Raw genomic sequence first — 24322 nt, forward strand, 5'->3', positions numbered from 1 at the left:
TAGACTAAACTTGGCAATGCATCACATTACAATGTCAGTTGAGAGCGCTGATTCAATCTAAAACTGTGCGTCATAAGCATTGAACAATGGCACATTTCGAAACCTGTGGTATTAAAGAGGTATAAAAATGTTTATGAAACGTTATGTAATAATAAATAGAATTTAAAGTATTAACTATAATGTCACTGAACTGAGTGACAAACATGGCTCCGGGCCTTAGCTTCCCAATAATGGTGACGCCTCTTCCAAGTTCAAGTTCAACTGCTGTGAATGACGATAAATGAAGAACTGGAAGGAAATCTGAAAATAAGGGTTAAGGAAAGAACAAGGAACAAATCTGGGAATATTCAACCAAATATATACATTTTAAAATAAACATGTAGCGAGAAATGCCAGTGATGCCTTTTGTCGAGTTAAAAGGATACGATGATGTCTAAAGAGAGAGTGCCGAGGCTGCCGATGAGCCAGGGCAGGTGGTGGACCACGTAGCTGCGCTCACCTTGTCCTACATCTGGGTTCTTCAGCAGGACACTCAGCCCGTACATGGTGTTCCCAAGGATGACCAGCGCAAACAGGAAGAAAGACACCCCCTCTGTTGACTTTCTAGTAAACTACAAGAAAAAACACACATTTGAAGGAAAGGAGGATTATGCATGATAATGCATTTTAATGTAATTTGATACTCACATTGGTGTACATTTGTGGAAGTCTGGAGCACAAGTAAAGCACTGATGACAATGAGCCAATAGTGAAACCAATGATTTCTTCAGTTGTAAATTCCTTAAAAAGCAGAAGGACAGAACATAAAAAATAAGAAGATCCATTAGAATGAAGGTTTAATTAAAAGCTTAGCATGGTACACAGTGCAGTTGATTTACAAGAAGGAAATATACTATGCATATGAATGGTGTCATGACAATGATAAGATAAGATAAGATAAGATAAGATATTCCTTTATTGTCCCACATGGGGAAATTTCATTGGTGCAACGCAGGTAGATACAGAGGTAGATACAGAAGAACAGATCACTTATAGGAAGTCTGAAAAACACTTTCAGTAGAAGATCTCCTATAAATAAATAAAAACTCCCATAGACAAATAAATAAATAAATACCATTGCATGTGTCACGACAGCACATAGATTGCACATGAATATTGCACTTTGTTGAGTATAAATTGTTATGCACACATGATGCCATAACATTGACAGTGGCAATTAATCTGCTCCTGAACGAGGTTAGGATGAGATTATGTTAAAAAGGCAAAATAGCAGCAACATAAGAACTAAACAACGGGGAACTGTGTGTTACACCGTTTAAATGCACCGAAGCTGAGTCTAGAACAATATATTCATTTTGACTATGTTGCTCACCTCTAATTATAAATCATAAGTAAGGCCTTCCTGGGGAGCAGAGCACACTGGGAAGTGTGAGCTTGAGTCACATCACTCACCTGCTCAAGGCCGCTGTTAGAGACTGAGAGCAAAGCACGGCTCCTGAACACAGAGGCGTCTACTTCCTGTTTGGTGTCCAGAAGTGGGACCTGAAAGAAACTGCCAGAGAAGCCTACGACACAGGCCATGCCGACTACATGGACAAGGGTCCGTTCTGTTAAAAAATTATGAAAACATTCAACACCGAGACAGCACATTACACGCAACTGTTGATTTAGCACTTATCTACTACTCCCAAATCACACATGGAGAGATGACGGGTGAGCACTTAACAGAACACGTGCAAGTTATTTAGGGGTGTAATACTTACGATCCTGTCTTTTATTCCTTAACTTATAGTAGGCATACATGCCTAACATCAACAGGTCTGCTGCCACATAATACACTGCAGTATAGGTCTGCAAGACAAAAAGTACATTAACATTTGAGTGTTGGTAGAATTACTGTAAAATAACTGTAAAAGTTAGTTTACCTGAAGTGGTAGTTGATCGGCTAAGTAGGAGCCCACCAAGTTACAGGAGTCTCCCCCCAACCACAAGAGCAGGAACCAGATGGAGAGAGCGCGGTCCATGTTCCCAGTTTTACAAGATTGGTGGTATTGTCTGCAATATCAGACAGTACAGTGACTCCACAAATTATTTTTATCGCAATTTTATGCAGAATTACTATTCGTATAAAGTATTTGTACCCTTGGAACATTTCCACATTTTGTCATGTCACGATCACTAACTTAAATAAATTGTATTGGCATTTTTTGTGAAAGAGCAGCACAAAATGGCACACAATTGTGAAGTGGAAGGAAAATATACACAATTTCCAGAGGTACAGCATATTTAAGTATTCAGCCTCGCTGAGTCAATACTTTGTCTTAAATTACAGAGAGTCTATTGAAGAATGTCTCAACCAGCTTTGCTCACCTACAGACTGACATTTTGGACCATTCTTCAACAGCTCAAGCTCAGTCAGATTTGATGGAGAGCGTTTGTGAACAGCAGTTTTCAGATCTTGTCAGATTCTCGATTGGATTTAGGTCTGGACTTTGCCTTGGCCATTCTATTCACAACATGAATATATTTTGTTTTAAACCATTCCATTGTTGCTCTGGCTTTATGTTTAGGGTCGTTGTCCTCCTGAAGCTGAACCTCCGCCTCTGTCTGAAGTCTTTTGCAGACCTCAACAGGTTTTCTTCCAAAATTGCCCCGTATTTGTTTACATCCAACTTCCCTGAGCAGCTTCCTTGTCTCTGTTTAAGAAAAGCACTACTGCAGCATGATTCTGCACCACCATGTTTAACAGTGAGGATGGTAAGTTCAGAGTAATGTGTCGTGTTAGTTTTTCACACATTGTGTTTTGCTCTTAGTCCAAAAAGTTCAGTTTTGGTTTGCATTACGAATACTTTTTCGAGCCACTGTGTGTTTGAATTGGGGGTGAACAAAATAGAAATAAATTGATATTGTGGGATATTGTGTTTCTTTTGAATTGTCTAGACTTTAAACACTTATTTGAATGCTGTTGACATATAAATGAGTACAGTAGTGATTGATTGACCGCCATGTTCAATATATTGATTATTGACACATTATCATTTTGTGAGCCATGTGAAGCCAAGCATGAAAATAAACAAGACACTTACGGGAAAGAGGACACCATGAAGCACAGGATAGACAGCAGGCCGAGGTAGATGCTGGCCATGTCCCGTGCATCGTTTGCACACTCTCCAATGATCTCCCAAGCCCATTTGGATCCGTTGGGACATAACGTGGTAAAATTCCCAGAAGTGGTCCACACGGGGGCTGTATGTTTTAGGAGGTTTCCTGTAGACATGTTCTGCACTAGACAAGGATTCAGAGTGAATACAGTATTTCCACCCTCAATAATAGTAACCCCACTCATACTTATTTAGCGTTAACTAGGCAAAGGGAACGAGACATGCACTAAATTTGACCGCAACCAAACCGTATAATACGTTAAAATAAGCAAACACAACACAAGGTCCGCAGATTGAGAATGACATTTGAATGCAAGTCAAAAACAGTGTCCAGATGACCACAACTGAGTGCTTTTTTCTACAACAACAGTATGATAATTTCAAGTTTTGAATAACAGATAACAGAAACCCGTCTAATGGCTTCAAAAAGATAAAATAAAGACATGTAATACCTGTATATATTGCCTGCATCGACGCTGGTGCGCTAATCAAATCCTTTCACTGCAGTTGGACAAAGCGCTCGGACTGAACTGGTGAAAAACACGGAAGACCACTGTAAACAACAACCCAAACGTGACTAGTTTCTCAACTCTGATTGGCTGTCGGCAAACGTGCGTGCCTACGTCATTCAAGCACGTGACACGTCTGCGGCTACAACACTTCTGTGGCCGCAGTTTTGATCGGTTTCGCCTTCATGGAAATTCTCAACAGTCGCTGTAAAGTAAAACGCGACAAAATACAAATGTAACGAGCGGATACAATACGTTCTATTCGTTATTTCTCTGAATTCTGTCACGTTGGTGCTACTTTTCGTCGGAAACGCTCCCGGATGTCCCAGACCTTTACATTTCACATCGCCTCAGCACATATTAACTCTCTGTGCTAAAGGCGATTAGTTTACGCCTTGTAGTAATTACTCATTAGTCCAAAGATGCCATTAGTTTGAGGCCCCAAAATCGTGCACATTTTAGAAAACAGTTGTGAAAGCATTAATGCAGTGGTTTCAGGCTCACAGCATCAGGACAAATCAAGGAATCACAAGCACCAGAGTGAGAAGTTATGGTTTAGTCTGAAGAAGAGACTTTGATTTAACAGTGCAACGAAGAATGTTTGTTTCCACACAACCCTTTAAAAGCAAACCTAAGCCACTAAACTAAAACGACCAGTTCATAACAGTCAATGGATCAGTCTTTGTAGAGTAAGTAGAATAAGACACCGATGTTAATGCATTGAGTAACCCTTTAAATGAAGCCTCAAAATATGAAATCTTTCAATGAAAGTTGTACTTTTGCACCAGATCTAGTTATGAGGATGTCATCAGCTGACTGTGTGTCACAAAAGGACTGATACAGCACTACAGCATGCTGAGTCTGCAGAATGCTTCCCAACCAGTCTGGTCATGTGAAGTAGAAACTACATTCTTTAGTTGGGAAGAAAAAAATTGAAACTTGTCGGGGTAAATTGAAGGTGTAGATTTACAATATTATTTTTTGTTATTGGTACGAGCCATTCCATGGAATGGAATGCAACTAGTCTTTGTTATTGCCTGGTTTCTTCTCATTATTCTTCATGGGCATTTTTGACCCCCTGAACATTGATGAATGTCACACATGGGACATAGACGCGATCGACTCGGCCCAAACTCTAATAAATGGAGCTTGCGAGAACGCCGGTCGCTACAGTGCCGACTAGTTCAAAAAAGAAAAAACATGAAACTTAATCTTTGGCCTAGGCACATGAGACTTGGGACAGTGATAGAGCTACCTTTGACCTCTGACCTTTGACGAGTAAAACACACCTGGCAGCATCGCTCTATGATAAACAGGAAGTCAACCATGTTGAATCAAAGTGGCACCGCCACGTTTGACTTTTTTCTTCAAAATCGTTCTTGTCCTAGGTTTTTTTTTTTCCGATTGAGCTCAAAACAACACTTTTTGCATCTAAAGACATTGGAATTTTATATTTAAAAAAAAATGATATTCCTTACGGTCTCCACGTAACACGTTCTCAAAAAAGGCTTAATTTACAAGTCACACCTAATGGAATTGATCTACGGAGCTCATATTTCACTCACTAATGGGTTTTTAATGGTCTGATTGGAAATAATAAATACCCATGTAACAAATTTACTCTATAGCGCCCCCTACCAATTGTGTGAAAAACTCAACATTGTCTGATTTGTTTGAAACTCATGGACTATATTCTCCTCAAGACGCCATGAAAAAAAGTGCATAGCAGATATTGTGTATTTTCACAATTGGCCAGGAGAGGCGCAATTAATGCTTTCACTTCCTCTTCTTTTATTTTGATGGAACATTTCCTCTCGTGGTCTAGCATTAGCATCAGCATTAGCGGCAGGTCTCTGTTGCTAGGTGACGGAGGTACAGGGAGGAGGGGGTTTAAAGAACAAAGTCTAAGAATGCAGTGTCGGGGCAATCGCGATCAAAACACGGTCGCGCGGGTGGCCATCATCGCCGCGGCTTTAATATTATTGTATTCATCACAAAGAGATGCGTTTCTAAATAGGTTACCACAGTCAGAAAAATACTGTAAATATAAAACTGTAACGTACTAATTGACCATTTATTTTTTGCAGTTTATTATATTTTGATGTGAGCTACTGTTTTCTTTGTGGATCAATAGTTTGTCAAAGTCTAAGATCTTATTTTTCTTTAAAGGGCATGTAGAAATGTTTAGTTTTAAAGACAACAAATACACAGTAAATAAATAACACATTTTATATACATACTACCAACGCAATATGCCAATATCTGTATTTCAACAAGTTTTATTGATGCAGCCAAACATCTATTGAGATACCTTCATGGTCTAGATTCTCTTATTTACATAATGCTTCCACATAGTCTTACAAATACTTCTGGTAATTTGTAGTACACATACGATTCTGGAAACAACATATCTGAAGTATTATGATAAGGCAAATGTCACAAGTAATATACCGATGAAAATGTATTGAAAAAAAATAAAGACTTGTTTTATAACTTAAATGTTTCAAAGAATGTAGTCCTTTCGAGTTTTCTGTACAGTGAATTGAAAAATGACTGCAGCTCGTGTTTGCATGTCCGCAAAAGTTCACGTTAAAGCAAAGTCAGAGTTAAGAGGAGTTTTGGTCTGAAACAGCGTAGAGCATATTTTATACGTTCATCTCAAACATGAAGAGGGAAACAGTCACTGGTGTGCGCTTCACTTTATGTGGAACAATTTCTCATCCGTTTTTAATCGTTTTCGTCTGGGTTGTACAAAGTCGTCCTCAGAGTCCTCTGAATCTTCTTGGGTTTGCTTTTCCTCCACAGTTTCCGGTTCAGGATTATCAGGGAAAGTCTGTCCAGGGAATAACTCCAGTAACTTCTCCTCAAAGTACAGGCTCACTGCTTTTCCGGAGATGGCCATCTCTGATCCCACCTGAGGGGGGGAAAGTGGTGCGAGAGTGGAGAAGGGGTGTGGAGTGGTGTTGGGCAGGAAGAAGAGGTCAGGGTAAAGGAAAAGAGGAGAGAAATTAGAGCTGGTTAAGAGAACTCTGAAGCAGGACATCCTCAGTCTAACCTTTTCTCCTGTACAGAGACATCCCACTGAGGCTTCATGAAGGAACCCTAAGACCACAACTCACTAGAGGAAAGATGACTTTCATTGTTTGCACTCAAAACAATGTGTGTGCTAAATGTTTATTGTCATTAAAAGCAAAGTCAAAAGACACTGGTGAAACAATTGTATGGATTAATAGGTGTTTTATCTTGATATAAATCAAGAAAAATGTGGACCTAGATCCAGACATTCCAGTTAAATATAATTATACTAGTAAATAAGAGATATTTTTAAAAACACAGACTTAGCACACTCATGTCATTGAACACGATTCCATGGAAGAACTGTATGGAATGAGTTGGACAATAATTAACAAGAGCCAAATCCATGTGAGATAAGATTAGTGGACCTAAACAATGCGAGTTGCCTTCTACTACCCGACGACATATATACTGAACTAAAAAGGTCTAACTCATTGGATTACATAATTATTGAGCTATGACTTCATAGAACCTTGGTGGGAGTGGACAGGGCACCTGTGCTCCAGACACTGAAGCTCTTACCTGGTTATTAATCTGTTTCTTCTCATCATAAACCTGGATTATTCGAGACATCTGAAGAGGGGCAATAGCATTACAAGTGAAACAGAGGGGGCAAGAGAAAATGTCAATACACAGGTCACATTAGAACAGAGGAATCAGCCGGAGAACAGCGCTGACTGATTACTTCAGACTTCACTATGGGCTGCTTATCTTGTACAATATATGGTGTTACTCCTAGAATATTCCACATGTCTAAATCTATTGTCATAAGTGCCAAACTACTGTTTGTGAAGATTGAAGATATAAAATGTGGTAAACTGGAAAACAGAAAGAAGAGGATTTCAAGTACATGCAAGGTTAAGTAATATGAAACTAAACTTGTAAATACAACACAGGTCACATCCTAAAATAAGCTAACCATTATTTATAGGTAGCTTTAAATTACTGTGTAACTTTCTGGAAGTGGAATGATACATTTTAGTCTATTTTATGGCTAAAAAGTTGTACAATGGGGCTTTAAATACATAGTCTGGTTCTTCTGTCATCCTCATCACCTACAAACCAAAGGTTTCATAAAGCACTGCTAAAATAATTCAATTTACATTTCAGGGACTATGACAACTGATAGTTTCTGCTGAATTCATGGTCATTGATTGTGTGAAACAGCCACAACCTGCTGTAAATTGCATTATTCCCCCCTCGAGAGTGAAGATGAAGCGTGATCAAAAAACACAAACTCTTCACTAAATTTGTACATGTGACACACACACACACGCACGCACACAGTCCCCAACGGTTCAGTAACGCTGTGGTATAATGGTTAAACACAGTGGCTAATCATGAAAACGTCTGATTAAGATGTAAAATGTTAGGGTTCACACAGAGTGCAGGCAGTGTCTTGAGGAAACGGTGAGACCAAAGACTGAAGCTAGTGTTAGTAGAAGCTGCTTCACTAAGCAGACTACAAGGTCAGGTCAATACGGCACCTTTTACAATCATTACCTAAGCATTCGAGAGGAGGAATATGATCTTTGTCAGGATGGACTGACCTAATGTCTCGGAAACTGTTGGAAAAACCAAACTAATTGCAGATCGGGAAAAAGAACAAAACTTAAACTAAAATGTGATAATCCATATTCAGAACTATATTGACACTGAGAAAGCTGTACCAATCCCATGATTATCGTTTTAAAATACAATGTAAATGTGCCATAGGACAGCTGACTGATGATGCCACATTCCATGATTACATTTCAGTTTAGGTAAAATGTATTTGGTACAATAGCATTTTACATTCACAGATTGTAGTTCATTAGAACGGGATGCTGTATGGACCCTAGTGACATGCACACACACAATGCTGCCATTCCCCAAAGCCAGTGCCGGAATCATGCTGCTCACCTCATTGTACTGTGCACAGTTCTTGAAGATGAGACGGATGTCGGACACAAACTCCTGCATGGACTGGTAAAACTGGGAGCTCCGCACCTGCAGCTTCTTCTTCACTTTCTTCAAATCCATGGGCTTCTTTATAATCTTGTAGTAATTGGGTACCTGCAACAAGCAATCAAACATTTTCTATAAAATACTATACAAAACACACAAATACAGGCAAATTAAATAAAATTTTAAGTCTTTGCAGGTGAAACAATTTTAATACTTACTGAAGAAGAGACTGGCTCCCTGAAGCCAACGCTGAGCTCATGACAGAAGATGTAGAGCAGAAGGCGTTCACATCTCTGCAGAAAAGAGAAAGATTTAGTAGAGTTGTTCTAAAACAGACCAGGCTATAGAGATGTGCTGTCGGAGACACAGACCCTTTGGTCCTCAGGATTGAGGGACGGCTCCCCCTTCAGTTTGCGGTTCTCATCACAGTACGGGATCTCTGGGCTTGATAGACTCCGGCAGAACGTACACAGGAAGTCCCCCCTAAAACAGAAAACTATTTTAAGGCCAGACTCCAAGAGTAAAGGGATTGGATTAAATAATCCAAGAGCAAAGGGATTTCTCTCTGCCCAACATTCTAAACCATACATACGATTTAGGCAAGAGGTGAAATATTAAAAATAAATGAATCTAGTATTGATTTCCAGCAACTAGTTTGAGACCTCTATACCTAAATGTGACCACACAAAAGTACCCACAACTTTTGTTTCTAAAGAATAGTTTTGCAAATGACATCAAAAATATATGACGCTTAATATAAATTTGAAATAAAATGTCTGAGGAAGGTTAAAGGGACCGAAACGTTGTGCTAATGATGTAAATGAAGAGTGAGACAGCGTGCTGTCATTTTCTTAAAGTCGCACAGTCAAGTGTGCAGAGTCCACCCAGTATCACAATATTAAAAACCTAAAATATTAAGAAAGACATCATCTGCATTTTAAGAAGCCTTACTTGGGGAAGATTTTAATGGTGGGGACGTGGCATCTCATATGGAACACTTTGGGACAGCGGTCGCAGCAGAGAAGGTCGCCTCCGTTGTTGCACACGGCACACCAGTCTTCATTGGGGTCATCCTCCTTTGAACCCTGATTGGCAGCTGAAGCCCCGCCCTCTGGCCTTTTGCCAGTGCTGCCGTTGGTAAGTGGTGTGCTGCTGGAGGATGAGGTAGTGGTCAAAGTGGATGGGAAAGAGGACGGGCCCAAACCATTCAGGCCCGCACACATTTGGGACTGCGACTCTTGCTTTATGAGCTCATCCAGACCCCTAAGAGCGTCCTGGCCCGACACAGATGATAACACGGATGATAACACGGGGTGAGTGCTGTCCTCAGTGCTGCTCATCTGCAACAAAAATACCAATAATGCAGAAACATGTTGGGAAAAAATTTCTAGTGCGCAAAAACCGGGGTCCTACCATGCACGCACTCCTTCCATCTTTGCCCCTCTCCGTCTTAAACGAAGTGGCACACGTGTAGTTTTCTTCAGTGCCAGGCTCCTGTTTTACACGGACCTGTTCCCCTGATGTGCCGGCTGCTGCTCTCCCAGACGAGCTACAGCTATCACACGTTCAAATTATTCCACAGGCTTTCTGCACAGTTGGTAAAATAAAGCTAATGTGTTTTTACAACAACATACCTGCCCCTGCTGCCTGTGCTGGATGTGCTGGAAGGCCGTGCTGGTGTGTGGGCATTGGACAGCCCTGATAAACACGGAAAAAAAAAATCAGGCAAAAAGCAAAACCAAAAGGCACTCACCCTCTTGGAAGGGGTGCAATACATTTCTAAATAAGGTAATACAAATTCAACGTTTGAGTATGCGATGCCAGCTAATTCAAAGCAGAATTGCATTATAAAACGCCTCTAGTCACTTTGCAATTTGGTGTATTATTCATTCACTCCTCAGGCACACTCTTGCCACTAATGAACTGGGACAGGCTGGTCCCTCCACACCACCACCAAACATAGTCAGAGTAAGTCACGTGTCTGTCTTGCCTGCGGTGACACAGCATGCGTTAGGTTACATTTTACCTGATGAGCCCGGAGAGTGTGTGGACAATCCTGGTGATGTGTTCATGTCCAATTGGCCTTGGTGAGTGCTGATTTGGATGTATCGGGAAAGGAGGTGTCCTAGGCTACTGGAGCCCGCGTCCTCAAGCTGAACAGACAACGCAGTGAATGTTAGCAATAATCATCAACCATGTGCTGGAATCATCATCATATACAAATGTGTAGCAAATCAAGATTTCACACATACTGTTTATAATGCAGCTGCTATTATCTCATTATCTAAACTAGGATGCATGTTTTAACAAACCAGTGACCAGGCAGAAAGATGACTTAACGTGCACATGACAGGTTAAACTACACATTTCATTAAAACATGATTGTATTCAAAATTAGACAAAATGGACATTTTTTGTTGATGTTCTTAACGTTACTTCCTGGTTGGACCTGAGCAGCAGATGTGACACAGGTAGAGGTAATTCTACAACTGTTACCTAGCAACCATGCGGTAAACAAGGGCAAAAATCCATAGAAATCCATAAACAGTTATGATTTGACAAATAATAATACATAACATCTCTGCTTTGTTAAATGATTGTTTAAACCATCAGAAAAATGTGTCAATTGTGTGTAATTTTCCATGATTGTCCATGCACGTCAGGGGATTTTGTTGAAGAACTCATCTCTACTTACTGTAATTTTCAATTTTCCTTTACAAACTGACACTGTAATGATATTTACCAGAGGGACCAAATAAAGTGACAATTATAGAAAATATGAGAACCTGTCATATGCACTTTGACACTAGGGAGCGCACATGAGAAACCTTTGCGATGGAGTGTCCACCTTTTAAACCGTCCTACATTTCTTGAAACCATTTCTTTAAATTGAGTCAAACCTGAATGGGTGGAATCTCGGGCAGACAGGGCAGGTTCTCTGGGTTTGTTACAGATGGGATGAGCTCGATGGGTCCAAGGATGGGGCTGGTCGGGCCGCGATGAGTGTGCGCTCCAGCCATACTGGCGCTGGTAGGACTGGTGGGGTTAGCGTTGTGGAGGGAGGCGACGGGGAAGGGGCCCGCGTGGCCTGGGTTTGAGTGCTGTGCAAAAGAACGACAGACAGCATGAGGATACAGATTTAACAGATTTAGGAAGTGTGAGAGGAAATGGGCAAACAAAAAAGGCATGAGGACAAGTTATGACAGGACAGGATGTAGTGTTGGGTCATTTGTTGTTGAAGTTCGAGTGGTACAGTCATGCATGTCAGTAACGCTACACATGCTGCACAAGACAGATGATAAAATAAGAAAATGGTGTCAAACCCCTGATTGTAGTAAGAAACGAAACCTTTGGTGGCTCAGCTCAGATTCTAAAGACATCTGGACACAAAGAAACAGGGGCTACATGTAGTGGGGCTTCACCTGGCTTTACAAACATCAACACATATTAAGGCGGGCAGAGGTCTGTGAGAACTCGCTGGAGAAAGTACTATTTAAAAAGGTTAACGGGCAAGTGAAACCTGATTTAGTTTTTAGACAAATTCATCCTTTCTATGTATTCAAGAGATAAAGACAAACAATTAAAGGTATTAAAGAGAATTCAGTGAGGCTAAAATGTTTATTCACGAGATCTTTGAAGAAGAACAAAGTGGAGAGAAACCTTGACTAACCTTGCTGCAGCTAACTCTATATAATTTATTTTTTATAAGATTAAACGGATATTGATGAATAAATAATAGTAATGGCCCCTCCTTTTAAATAAATTGTTTAAAGGCAGTCAAATATAAATTACATGTAATTATTTTCCAGCACTTTGAAGACATTTTAGGCAATGTAAAAACCTACAAATTTTTCTATAATAGGGGGACATTATAACATGAGACAATCCTCCCCCAGCTGGACAAAATCATCCTCAATCTTTATTTACAATCATTTTAGAAGAAAATGTGACTTTCTCAGGCAGAGGCTTAGTTTGTGAGGCTTAATAGACAGACTGACATTTTTCTTCTCATGCGTTTGTGTCGACACTAGAGCAGAGACAAGGCGCGTGAGGACTTCTACCAGGCCAAAGCTGGCACGCTGTAGGTGGCCTCTAGCGACATTTTGTGAGAATACAACAGGGTCTGATTGGACAATCTAATTAAAAAAACAGCAGCTTTTTTTATTATTTCAGTTTACGTGTGTTTAATAATCGTTTATGGCCTTAATTTCAGTAGCGCTTAGTTAATACTTTATTTCCCCCCCTCTGATACAATTTATTCAGGCAAAGTACCAACTGATAAGTAAGTGAGTAGTGAGAATATTTTGAAATCCACAAAATTCACATGCTGTGTTGCATTCATGCAGTGGACAGGATTTGGAGAGAGTAATGGAGGGGGTAATTTTCTCTGATGCTGGCTTGTATAAAATATGGGCGCAATTTAAACTACTTTAAAAATGCTTTTTGGAAAAGAACAACAACACACAATTATATATTTTATATAATATATATTATATATACAAAGAAAGATGGTACACAGAAGTGATGTCTTTTGAACTGCGAGTGTGCCGCAGGTCAAGAAATTCCCATTTCAGTGCAGGGCGAGGTATAAAATGCACACCGCTGTATCATATGCCTGCGTCTAAATTCGGTTCCTCATTAGACCTTTCTCAGTGAATACGAGTTGGATTGTAATGAAAACATATATTGAAGCTTACAGAGAACACATCCGAGTTATCCCTACTTTTCCCTCTGTCCTTGATTACTCCGTGTGATCTGATTTACCTGTGTCTGTGTCTTCACATCTGGATCATCTGCTCCTGAGCTTGTGCTTAACGTTGTAACATTAAATATTTACACATAAAGATGGTCCACGGTAGTGATGCATGGGTTGTCTTTTGACCCGCTGGTGAGGACGGGCCAAGAAATTTAAATTGCGAGAGGTTATAAAACTGACTGCCGTATATCGCATGTACGTGCTCCACGTGTATCTTTGTGTTTAGCCGGGCCTAGATTCAGTTCCTTATTAGACTAATTTCCAAAAACGTCTTCTACTACAGTGTCAAACGCTTCTGCTCCATGCTAGAATGCCCCCCTGTGGCCGTTAGCCAGTAACATAGTGGCGTACACATATGTATGCATATAGGTTTGTTTGTGTATGTATGTATGTATGCATGAATGCATGTATGCATGAATGCATGTATGTATAAAGAAAGAAGGAAAAACAAAAGCATTACACCCAACTTCTGCATAACAGGACCATTAAATGGCATTAAGCAGCATTAGCCAAGATTTAAAGAAATCTATTTTTGACAACTTTAACTCTTACACTCTCCGTATTTGAATTTCTTCAAATGTGAGATGCAGTAGAGCTATATCTGCAGCGTGAAGTGAACAGTGGCTGCACTGCATGTTGAGAAATTCAGTTTTATTATTCAAAAGGACTGCGGGCAAACCCACCTGTCTCTGGAGCTGTGCCTGCATCATTTGAGGATAAGGCTGTCCGTTGTGTCTGGGCTGTGCTGCAGGCATGCGGCCCTGCGAGGGTCCTGGCAGGCGCATGTGGTGAGTGGAGGAGGGGAACATGGGGGGCCCCGAGGCACCGTTCATACCCCCAGGCCCTCGAGGAAGCTGCTGCATACTGATGAGCCGGGGAGGCTGCACAGAGACACACAAGAGAAGGCAATAAGGTTACTGCACAATGGAATAAATGACATGTGTTACATTTATGCTTACCCACCCAGTGGTAATTTAACATCTAACAGTAATGTATGGACGGTTTTCTCTTCACGGAGTATATTGTAAAACAGAAAAAAAATCAGACCATTTGACAGGCGGCATCTATTGGTAAAATATTAGTTCGATTGCAAACCCAGAAGAGCCGCGTGCATCACAATTTAGCACTTAGGGAGTAGAGCATGCAGAGCGTTAGTGTTCCAACTTTGCATTTTTTTCACCGTCTGAAATAGATCATCTTAAGCCATGCACACGGCCAACAACTTCCTAAAACAATACCGCTGAACATACACTAAGACGTAATATCAGAAGATCAGTGGAAATGTTTCAAGGGAATTGTCCATCAGAAAAAAACAACAAGACCAGCGTGAGTGCAGTAAGAGTGAAGCTTAGAAAAGAGAAAGCTTTTCTCTATAGTCTTTCTGGAAATCACCCGAGACGCTCCTGGACGCCGCTGTGAGGACCGGGCAGCAGGACTGAGAGGAGGGACACTTTTGTCCCGCGAGTTTAAATTACTCTCCTCAAACTGCCCTGACACAGGCGCTGCTGAACCTGAACTCTCCTATTGTAATGCTGCTAAAATTACTCCTCAGAGATGAATACAATTATTTGATTGATTGATTTGCAAATGAGCCTGAATACAGCGAAAGGAGAAATGTGTGAGACATGGAGTGTTAAATGATACCTGTTGCACCAAAGCTGGCCCCCCCTGCCTGGGGTGCTGCTGGGACATCTGTGAGGCCAGTCTCATCTGCTGCTGCATCTGCTGTTGCTGATGATGTTGTTGTTTCTGGGCGAAGGCGGCCTGATGCATGTGCTGCAGTCTGAGCTGGGCCAGGTTAATCTGTCCTGCGTGTTTGCTCGAGTGCACCTGCCCCGGAGGAAGAGGAGGGCCAGGGCCACCCACCACAACGTTCTGAGGCTGTGTCCCTGCGGGGGGCTTCTCAATTACCAGATTACCTACAGTCAGAAAATGACCAATCACAATTATAATACGATGGCCTGGAAAATAAATCTATCGTTCCATTTTATAGGTTGCTCACCTAGATTCACAACATTTTTGGCCCAGAACGTAGGGTCACAGAAGAAACGGACCACACCGTTGGACTGAGGTGGGGGCTCCACTCTGGCTTTAAAGAGCTGGCGGAGCTGGAACAGAATCTATACATATATATAAAAAATTAAGTTGAGATCCCTAATAAATGGAATGAATTGAAACATAACTAAGGCAGGGCAAAACAGAACCCAATGGAAATAGGACTAGTACCAGTCTCTTGCTGTAGAGCAGTGCGGTGCTGCTGCCGGTGGTGATGGCCCAGTGACAGAAGTTCAACACATGGTGGATCTGATGAGCCAGCTGAGTGGTGTCCTTGTGCATGGACGCGAGACGCAAGCCGCGCTCTTTGGTCAAACCCTGAAAAGACGCTTTCAGTTTACATTTCAGAACAGCTTGGCCGCGAGGTCCCCAGTAAAAAAAAAAAATTCTAACATGTAAAATAACACATAATGGTAATATAGGCAGCTCTAATGAGCCGTTAAGATGGATGTCTCACCTCTAACTGCTGCAGCAGGGATCTCCCCTTCTTATTGATCTCATTTATCAGAGTAAACACAGCAATTTTAATCTCATGCTCCACTTTCTTGTGCGTCTCATTAAGTTCTTTTAGCCTGGATGAATTAGACAATAAAACCCATCTTTAAGGCAGGCACCAAAGATAAAAAAACTCCAGAACGGTCATTTTAGTATTGTGTGTGCAAAATGAGCAGAAACACATACCTGGTTTGCACTTGAGACACAGTGAAATGGACAAAGTTCTTTTTCTCTTGAAGCTTGGCCATTGTGGCTTCAATCATGCCCTTCTGATTCAGGAAGGCTTCCTCCAGAAACTGGTACCTTGGGTAGGAAAAAAGAGCGGTTATTGTAATAGGATATACATCTCGAAATAACTCAAACATATCAAAAGCTACATTATACGTTCTGATGATTTAGGTTAGAAACAATAGGTTTATATGATATGATAAGTCTATAGACACAAAAACACACACATGAAGATGAACGGTTTATTTTTGTTTTTGGTTGCAGATATGGTCTCTGCAGTGAGGGGTCTGTACCTGTGCTCCTTGTGCTCCAGCAGCTGACAGTCTCTACACGTGAGAGTGTCACACGTCTCACAGAAGAGCTTCAGAGGCTCCTGTTTGTGGATGGGACAGAACACTGGCTTCTGTCCCGACGTCCCCACAGACTCTGTACACATAAAAGAGAAAGGAACAGAAATATTCAAACTTCTTAAAATAAAAGACAAAGATCATCTTTGAAACACTAAATGCAACAGGATAGACTTTGTTTACTACAAACAAAGAATCTTGGATTTTTTTTTATTTTGGGTGAATCAACACAAGAATTAATAAAATATGAACTCTAAGATGAATTAAATGAAACTAAGATAGTCTTTGGATTTACATGTCATTAAAGGCACGCCGAGTAAAATAGAGTAGAGAGTAGAGCTGTAGAACCCAGGAAGAATAGTCTTTATGTAAAGATTAATGAAGATCCAATTAAAAAATCTGTTTGTGTTTTATCAAAGAAACGGAAAATGCAGACATGAGCGTCAGGACGAGCTCATATCTAGAGTCAAATAAATGATTAAAATAAATAAATGCAAAGGAAAATGCACAGAATGGAAAGGTCTGATGGTGATTGTATGTATAATAGTCTACTAGAAGCATATCACAAACACACACATGCTCCTTAAGAGACATTTTTCCCCAATAATTAAAAATTCAGAGCTATAGTCTCATCCTTAAAAAACAACGAAGTCCTGACTTAATTGCCTATAGACTACACTAATGCATGTTCTAACTTATCCAAAAAAAAAAAGAAATTTAGCAAATTAACAGAAAAGGTGTTTGTCCTTCTTAGATTGGAACTGTAACCCATGTATGGAGACAAAAATGTAATTGTGACAAAACTGTATCGTCCCAAGCCTGGTAGGAAAACATTTAATTTAACGTGGTTCTAATTGGTTACTAACTCTTGAATGACCCCAAGATCGTGTGTATACTCTCTGATTATACCCACTTTCTACCAGATCACAGAACAAACCACAAATGTAATTCGTTTATAAAACAGACAGAGCCAAATAATTAGATCATTAACAAACTACAAAGAGTTTGAGTTTGTCCAGATTGATTCCTTCATGGCCCTGTATTACACGGGTGAGGGTCTAGCTGCCAAAAGTCCCAGATTGGGACGCAGACTGTATGAGGATGACGTAGATGCCACTACTGTTACCATGGCAACAGGCTATAAGCACATGTCTGTCTGTCAGTTGCTGCTCACTTATAACACTTGAATATTTCTTAACTCCAGCCTCTGAAAACAAGTGTACCTGTGTTGGCGTCCTCTTTGGTGCGGATGGTGTGGTCTTTAGTGATTTTGACCCTTTGGTGGGCCTCTACACAGGTCTTACACAGCCACTCGCCACACTCCACACAGAAACCTATTGTTCCTGCATTGTCCTCACAACTCGTGCACACCTGAAAACAGAATGAAACAAAATGCTGGGACTGAATAAGCAAAATTTACACAAAAATAATAATATGAACAACAGCAACAATAACTACTGTATAATGTTATGTGATGTTTTAATCCGGCCAGCTCAACATTTCCAATTTATATTTATACATTTATTATAGCATTTTTATTGCTAGAACTACAAGTCCCACAATCCTTTGCCGCCGCATCTCCCCTGCGCTACCGAGGGCTGAGAAGTGTAGACACGCGCACACTTTACAGACTTGAGCAGAGGTCTGAGCAGAAAAAGAGGTGTGATTTTAGGAAACGCGTGGAATAAAGAAAGGAGGCGGTTTTGTGGACATTAGATTGTTAGGAAAACAATCTTCAGTGATGAACCTCTGTGAGGAAATCATCCAATCCAGTGCAAACCTGGACAGATCAGGAGCCACAGGTAAAAACATAAGTCAGAGTGTAATAAAGTATGAACATGACAGAGTGAACTAATGTGACAGTGAAACTGTGTCCACACTAATGTGACCGTGAAACTGTACACGCTAATGTGACCGTGAAACTGTGTCCATGCTAATGTGACCGTGAAACTGTGTCCATGCTAATGTGACCGTGAAACTGTGTATACACTAATGTGACCGTGAAACTGTGTCCATGCTAATGTGACCGTGAAACTGTGTCCATGCTAATGTGACCGTGAAACTGTGTATACACTAATGTGACCGTGAAACTGTGTATACACTAATGTGACCGTGAAACTGTGTCCACGCTAATGTGACCGTGAAACTGTGTCCACGCTAATGTGACCGTGAAACTGTGTCCACGCTAATGTGACCGTGAAACTGTGTCCATGCTAATGTGACCGTGAAACTGTGTATACACTAATGTGACAGTGAAACTGTGTCCACACTAATGTGACCGTGAAACTGTCCACGCTAATGTGACCGTGAAACTGTTCTCATTAATGTGACCGTGAAACTGTGTCCATGCTAATGTGACCGTGAACACAAATACAATGACATATTTTTTTCAATAGATGAAGACTGTCAATAAAATGAACTTAAACTATAAAAATAGTCAGCTTATTTTGAGTTTGTGCAGCAACAGCTACATGTCTGTGATATCAATATTTCACATCAGAATCATATCACAAGTCCTTTTTCCTGTTCCTGCTGCATGAATAAGGAGCTGCCGCAAATCTGTCCACAAAGAACTGTTACTAGGCTTTATAAAGCTCTTTATTTCTTATAGTTTTATTTTTTACATTATGTTCGGAGTGTCGAAATGCAGCCCCCGGCCAAAAATTTGTTTGGCACCCCTGATTTAAATGATTCATTTCTTTTCAAGACTTTGAAAGAATTTTTGGGTAGATTCAGTCTACCCAAAAGTCAATTGAGAGTTGAGGACAATAAAGGATTATCTTATCTTATCTTAAGATTTGTGTCGACCGCAGACAGTCTTGAGGGCTTGGATGATACTTTTTTGGGGGCTGCTCTGCTGAGGGAACAAATCAACTTGGCTGCAAACATACAGCGACGCGCAATACATGAGAGAGACTAATCATCATATCATTTACTTACACGACTAATTATCATTGACATAGAGCTGCTAAAGCATTGCCAATTTAACCATGTTGAATTGACAAGTCATGTGTTATCCCAGTCAAATAGCCATGGGCGTAACGTGTATGTCAAACATGATTGTCACGGGACAAACCTGGGAAGACTTTTCATCAGACGAGCTGGTGGCATCAGACGTGTCTTTGACAAAGTAGTTGTCAATGATGTCCAGTTGTTTGTAATCCTGGTAGCACACTGAACAGCGCATGACATTTACTGGAAAGAGAAAGAAACATACTGGGTTAAAAAAACATTTAATATATGTGACTAGTCAATCAAATAGCCATTTACTGTTTTTCCCAGTAGGTTGCTTTCACGTGACATCATAACATAGTATTTAATACTGATGGTAGGCAGTTAAAATGCATTTTGTTGTAATAAAATGAATTCTATGGTCTAGAGACTAAGAAAAATCATCAAGTTCAACATATCTGAATTTTCCTTAAGATAAATACAATGCAATCAAAAGGGAAAAGTGGCCTCCATCTGAGGTTATGACATTGTAATATTCAAGAACGTGAACAGGGCTGTTAGCACAAATATCCAGGCAGTAGGAGTCATACTGTATCTATGGAACACCAGTTGTAGAAATCTGAGCACTACAGCGAGTGGCCCCCCGGTGAGTCGCCCCCCGGTGAGTCGCCCCCAGTGAGTCGCCCCCAGTGAGTCGCCCCCAGTGAGTCGCCCCCAGTGAGTCGCCCCCAGTGAGTCGCCCCCCGGTGAGTCGCCCCCCGGTGAGTCGTCGACCCGCGGTGAGTCGTCGACCCGCGGTGAGTCGTCGACCCGCGGTGAGGCAACCCCCTGTGAGTCGTCGACCCGCGGTGAGGCAACCCCCTGTGAGGCGGCCTGCCCCAGGCAGACCACAGTCTGTGCTCGTGGAAGCTGGCATATAGCCAATTTAATATCTTTTGACTACTACTACTATCTTTTGACTACTACTACTATCTTTTGACTACTACTACTATCTTTTGACCACCACCACCACCACCACCACCACCACTACTACTACTACTACTACTACCCCCAGCGCAATGGGACCACCATCAGTAGGGCCTGATTGGTCTCAAGAAGATTAGGTTTTTTGACAATATCAAAAATAATGAGCCTTTCACAAAATCACTATAGTGAGGCTTTTGTCAGAATTTGTAAACAACAACAACAACAACTCCTCAAACAACAACAATACTACTACTAAAGAACCCCCTCCCCCACATAAGGCAGCCATTCAGTCAGTTGAGGTTTAAACTGGATTGAGCTGGTTTGAACCGGCTTGGACTGGCTCAAACCGCTCACAGCCGGTTTACGTGGGCTCCAGCTGTGGGAGAGGAGGGGGGAGCAGCTGTGCGAGCAGTGGGGTAGAAAAGCCACATGACCACACTCCCTCACTGGCCTACATAAAAACTATATTTGAAAAGATTAGGCTGATATGTTTAAGCAGAGATTTTATTAAACCAAATTTAAAAAAGTTACCTAGTAAATCTCATATCGATTATTAGACACAAGTTAGTGTCTAATAATCTAGTTAGTCGTCGCTTCCATTGTAAAATAAAATTCTGTCAACTTTTGTGCAGTAAACGGAATTACATTTTCTTTTACCATGTTAAATTTGAATTTATTGAATATCACAAAAAGTGTAATACTAGGCACAAAAATAAAGATTATAGCACTAATTCTTAAGTTAATTCAAAGGTTACAATGGACGTGATTTACAGGCAGATAAGCCCAATCAGCATGTTTAAAAATAATAATTAAAAAAAAAAAAAAAAAAAAAGTTTAATAAGTTTGATTCCCCCCAATATTACAGATGCCCAATGTCAATTTAAATGTAGAGGCTAAATGTTTAGCTTTGGGTTATTAACTATTATTAGCTTACTGCAATAACAATACTATGTGTTTAAACATACATAAACATACCTTTTGATGCAATAATTTCCATTATATTAAAGCAAATATGGCTATATGCATTAGTCAAACTTAAAACTTGACAGAGCCAAGATTAAATCTAGGCAAATTTAGGCAAAACATGAATACGACTGGCTCTGTAGACAGCCATGCACCGTTACTTAGCACGCTCCTTTCACAGCACGAAGGTCCTGGGATCGATTCCCAATCTCACATGGGGCCAGTCTGTGGGGAGTTTGCATGTTCTCCTCGTGTCTGCGTAGGTTTCCTTTGAATGCTCTGGTTTCCCCTACCACTAAAACATGTACAACAGGCTCCTCCCCTGAGTGGGACTTGAGCCTGCCCAGGGACAGGTGAAAACTAGCTTGAGCGACAACCTGGTACAAAGCGTGTCTCCTGATAAGGTTAATGTATAGTGTGCACTATCCCCGTCTCAAATAAATAAATGAACTTCCGGTCGGCTCATCGGTGTGCAATAACCCTTTCAGCCTCCTTTCCTTATGGGGTTTTCTACGTAGCCATGCTAAAATAATCAATATCTAAAGATTACAACGACCCATTTCAGTCAGATGGAGGACATCAGTAACTTGGCTCACACCAGACTCATGTGTAGCACTCTGGATTCAGTACTACAATTTATCAATCTGGAAATGGCTCTGGCTGTCGGAAATGTCTAAAATATACTTCAGACTGAAAGAACAGGCAGAGTAATTAAACTTGATGTGAGTGTAGTCTGCATGTTTGCTATAACAGGTCAAATGATCCATCTTGGTACCGCCATGTTTGTTTTGCTTTGTTTGGGCGATTCGTTTTGGCTTTTAACCAAACCACAATTGCTGCCCTGTGATTGGTCCGAACCTCAATCATAACAGCGCGATCAGGGCCAGATGGATTCTTGATAGTTTGTGAAGTCATAAATATCATGATTTGACACAATTCATCTTGCTGGCCAGGTGCGGATTCTGGTGTTTTGCGAGTCATTTAGTTTTCTGCGATATGCGGGCCTAGTTTGGGTGACATTAGTTGCTCACAAAGCTGACCACATGTCAATTAACTTACCTGCAAGTAGACCTGGGCTTGGGTCTGCTTAACAGCGACATCTACAGCTAAGCCTCTTTGTCAGTACCGTAGTACTGACAATGTCCATGTCTCCATGTCTGGAGCTCTTACTGAAGCAGAAAGAGCGTAAATTTGACTCCATTAAATGACCAACTAGATGACGAGATTAGCTACCAGGTAATGATATTATATTTATTAAAACAAAGTATTGTAATATATTGTAACATATGGTGATATGGTTAGAATGCTCGTACATGCTGCGATTGGTTTTGAGGTTAGAGCGCAATGAAAAGCTTGAGCTTCAGCCTACACATGCTCATGGTCTTTTTATTTTATACATGTTGTTGACTGTAATGTTTTGTTTGTTCAAAATTAATGAAATTAAGTATTCATCTTCAAAGTAAAACTGTAACTTTATGGAGGTGGCACGTTCACGAATCCATGGAAATTAGGACTGTAATCTTTTAGTTGATTAATCAGTTGATGGAGACTAAAAAAATATCTTTAGTTGTCCACCCATTATTTTATAGACAATATTAGGATTTATATGGACAACAAATGGAGAGGGCAGGGCGTGAGGAGTTATGTAAATACATTGTTAAGAACGTTACTGTATAGTTAAGTCAACAAATTGGTTGGTTGCCCACAGCAAAAGAAAGTTAATTAAACTATACTTCAGAACGTTCTCCGTGGAGACAGATTATGCCAAACTGTGGAATAGCCAGGGGAGCATTACCATGGAGACAAGCAGGAGGCTCCTCGAGGCGAAGTACAAGTCAGGGTTGTGGAGATGTAGGCCAGCTACCAGTAAGTATTCAGAGTTTTCAGAGCAATAAAAACGCGCAATTAACAGGTATTTCTTGTGTTGTTTGTTTGTTTTTTGCATTAAAAAACTGATACAAAACCAGTCCTCAGTTTCAGTGCATTATCGGGTCCATTTCAAAATAGCCACAATGTTTATTTAATTTAATCTAGTCTGAAACGTATATGTTCCGTAGTTCTATAGTCCGTGAGATGGGAAAACACGGCAGAAAAGAGCGGCTCACCCATAGAACGTAACAAGGGACACTAAACTTACCAATGTGAGTGTCGGTGTGTCCGTGAGGTCCAGGCACCTGCACGCTGACCTGTCTGTCCGGCTGTGGGATACACTTCAGACAGAACGAGTGCAGACACGGGAGAAGTTTGGGCTCACACTCCCGGTTCTGTAGACTTTGTTTACACACCGCGCACGTATCCAATAAATTGATCGGAGCGGGAGCGGGAACCGGGGTGGCCACTGGAGCGGTCAGAGGGGGAGACATTTCCGTGATAAGTCCGCCTGCGGGAGGACCCTCCTCGGTAGCGGGAGGTTCTGTGGCGACGGGCTCGACATTGGTACTGGCAGCGGTACTGGTACTGGCAGCGGGGCCGGCGGCCGGGCTCGCAGCTCCGCTAATACTCTCGGTCCCTTCGGCGTCTGCTCCCGCAGTAACAGCGCCTCCACTGCTGGCGTCGCCTCCGTCACTAACGGGGGGAGGCGTTTGCGCTGTCGTTTCACTGGACTCCGCGCCAATATTATCCTCATCATTCGCGGTGGGCTCTGATACAGGCTCCGTTTTGATTTCCGACGGCCCATTTTCATGTATTGTCGGCACTGGATCCGAATCAGCGGACGGGTCCATCTCCTCCTCGCCTTTGTTGTCCGCCATCTTCCTTCCTCTTTGAACCGATGCACGTACAACGTAACTCTAGCTACGTACCAGCGTCATGACGTCAACTATCAAACGAGCAGTTGAGTTAAAGGTGCAGTGCGCAACAAGTCTTTGC

At 41.2% G+C, this 24322-nt stretch overlaps 2 protein-coding genes across 4 annotated transcripts; both read right to left on the reverse strand.

The window, feature by feature from the left end:
• Positions 1-141: 141 nt before the first annotated feature.
• slc66a1 (solute carrier family 66 member 1) lies at positions 142-3746 on the reverse strand. Its single transcript, XM_072449640.1, has 8 exons — positions 3614-3746; positions 3087-3280; positions 1926-2055; positions 1764-1851; positions 1453-1607; positions 688-780; positions 426-611; positions 142-300 (listed from the first exon to the last, which is right to left on the reverse strand). Exons 2-8 carry the CDS (start codon positions 3275-3277, stop codon positions 217-219), a joined length of 927 nt encoding a protein of 308 aa, XP_072305741.1. The 5' UTR covers positions 3278-3280; positions 3614-3746; the 3' UTR covers positions 142-216.
• A 2185-nt stretch (positions 3747-5931) lies between these two features.
• Positions 5932-24239, reverse strand: trim33 (tripartite motif containing 33). 3 transcript variants are annotated; one of them, XM_072449636.1, is made up of 21 exons: positions 23592-24239; positions 19650-19768; positions 17797-17944; positions 16520-16652; positions 16185-16301; positions 15961-16075; positions 15675-15821; positions 15451-15568; positions 15093-15367; positions 14132-14329; positions 12016-12072; positions 11593-11793; positions 10719-10845; positions 10327-10390; positions 10106-10247; positions 9644-10032; positions 9064-9175; positions 8911-8985; positions 8648-8800; positions 7268-7318; positions 5932-6584 (listed from the first exon to the last, which is right to left on the reverse strand). In XM_072449636.1, exons 1-21 carry the CDS (start codon positions 24202-24204, stop codon positions 6366-6368), a joined length of 3573 nt encoding a protein of 1190 aa, XP_072305737.1. In that variant the 5' UTR covers positions 24205-24239; the 3' UTR covers positions 5932-6365. The 3 variants fall into 3 exon arrangements, with proteins under 3 accessions (XP_072305737.1, XP_072305739.1, XP_072305738.1); XM_072449638.1 differs by lacking the exon at positions 12016-12072 and having other exon boundaries at positions 23592-24238; XM_072449637.1 differs by lacking the exon at positions 7268-7318 and having other exon boundaries at positions 23592-24238.
• Between the last annotated feature and the right edge of the window lie 83 nt (positions 24240-24322).

This window comes from Eucyclogobius newberryi, unplaced genomic scaffold (genome assembly GCF_026437365.1).
Source record: "Eucyclogobius newberryi isolate DKJ021-1_F unplaced genomic scaffold, fEucNew1.0.hap1 SCAF_17, whole genome shotgun sequence".
NCBI lineage: Eukaryota > Metazoa > Chordata > Actinopteri > Gobiiformes > Gobiidae > Eucyclogobius > Eucyclogobius newberryi.

Excerpts from the sequence above, each read along its gene's own strand:
- slc66a1 (XM_072449640.1), bottom strand. The coding sequence starts at position 3,277 with ATGTCTACAGGAAACCTCCTAAAACATACAGCCCCCGTGTGGACCACT. Across the intron at positions 2,056-3,086 it reads TTCATGGTGTCCTCTTTCCC|ACAATACCACCAATCTTGTA; the intron begins GTAAGTGTCTTG and ends CTGATATTGCAG. Across the intron at positions 1,608-1,763 it reads AAGGAATAAAAGACAGGATC|AACGGACCCTTGTCCATGTA; the intron begins GTAAGTATTACA and ends ATTTTTTAACAG.
- trim33 (XM_072449636.1), bottom strand. The coding sequence starts at position 24,204 with ATGGCGGACAACAAAGGCGAGGAGGAGATGGACCCGTCCGCTGATTCG. Across the intron at positions 16,302-16,519 it reads CTGGAGCACAAGGAGCACAG|GTACCAGTTTCTGGAGGAAG; the intron begins GTACAGACCCCT and ends TTCCTACCCAAG. Across the intron at positions 16,076-16,184 it reads GTGTCTCAAGTGCAAACCAG|GCTAAAAGAACTTAATGAGA; the intron begins GTATGTGTTTCT and ends TAATTCATCCAG.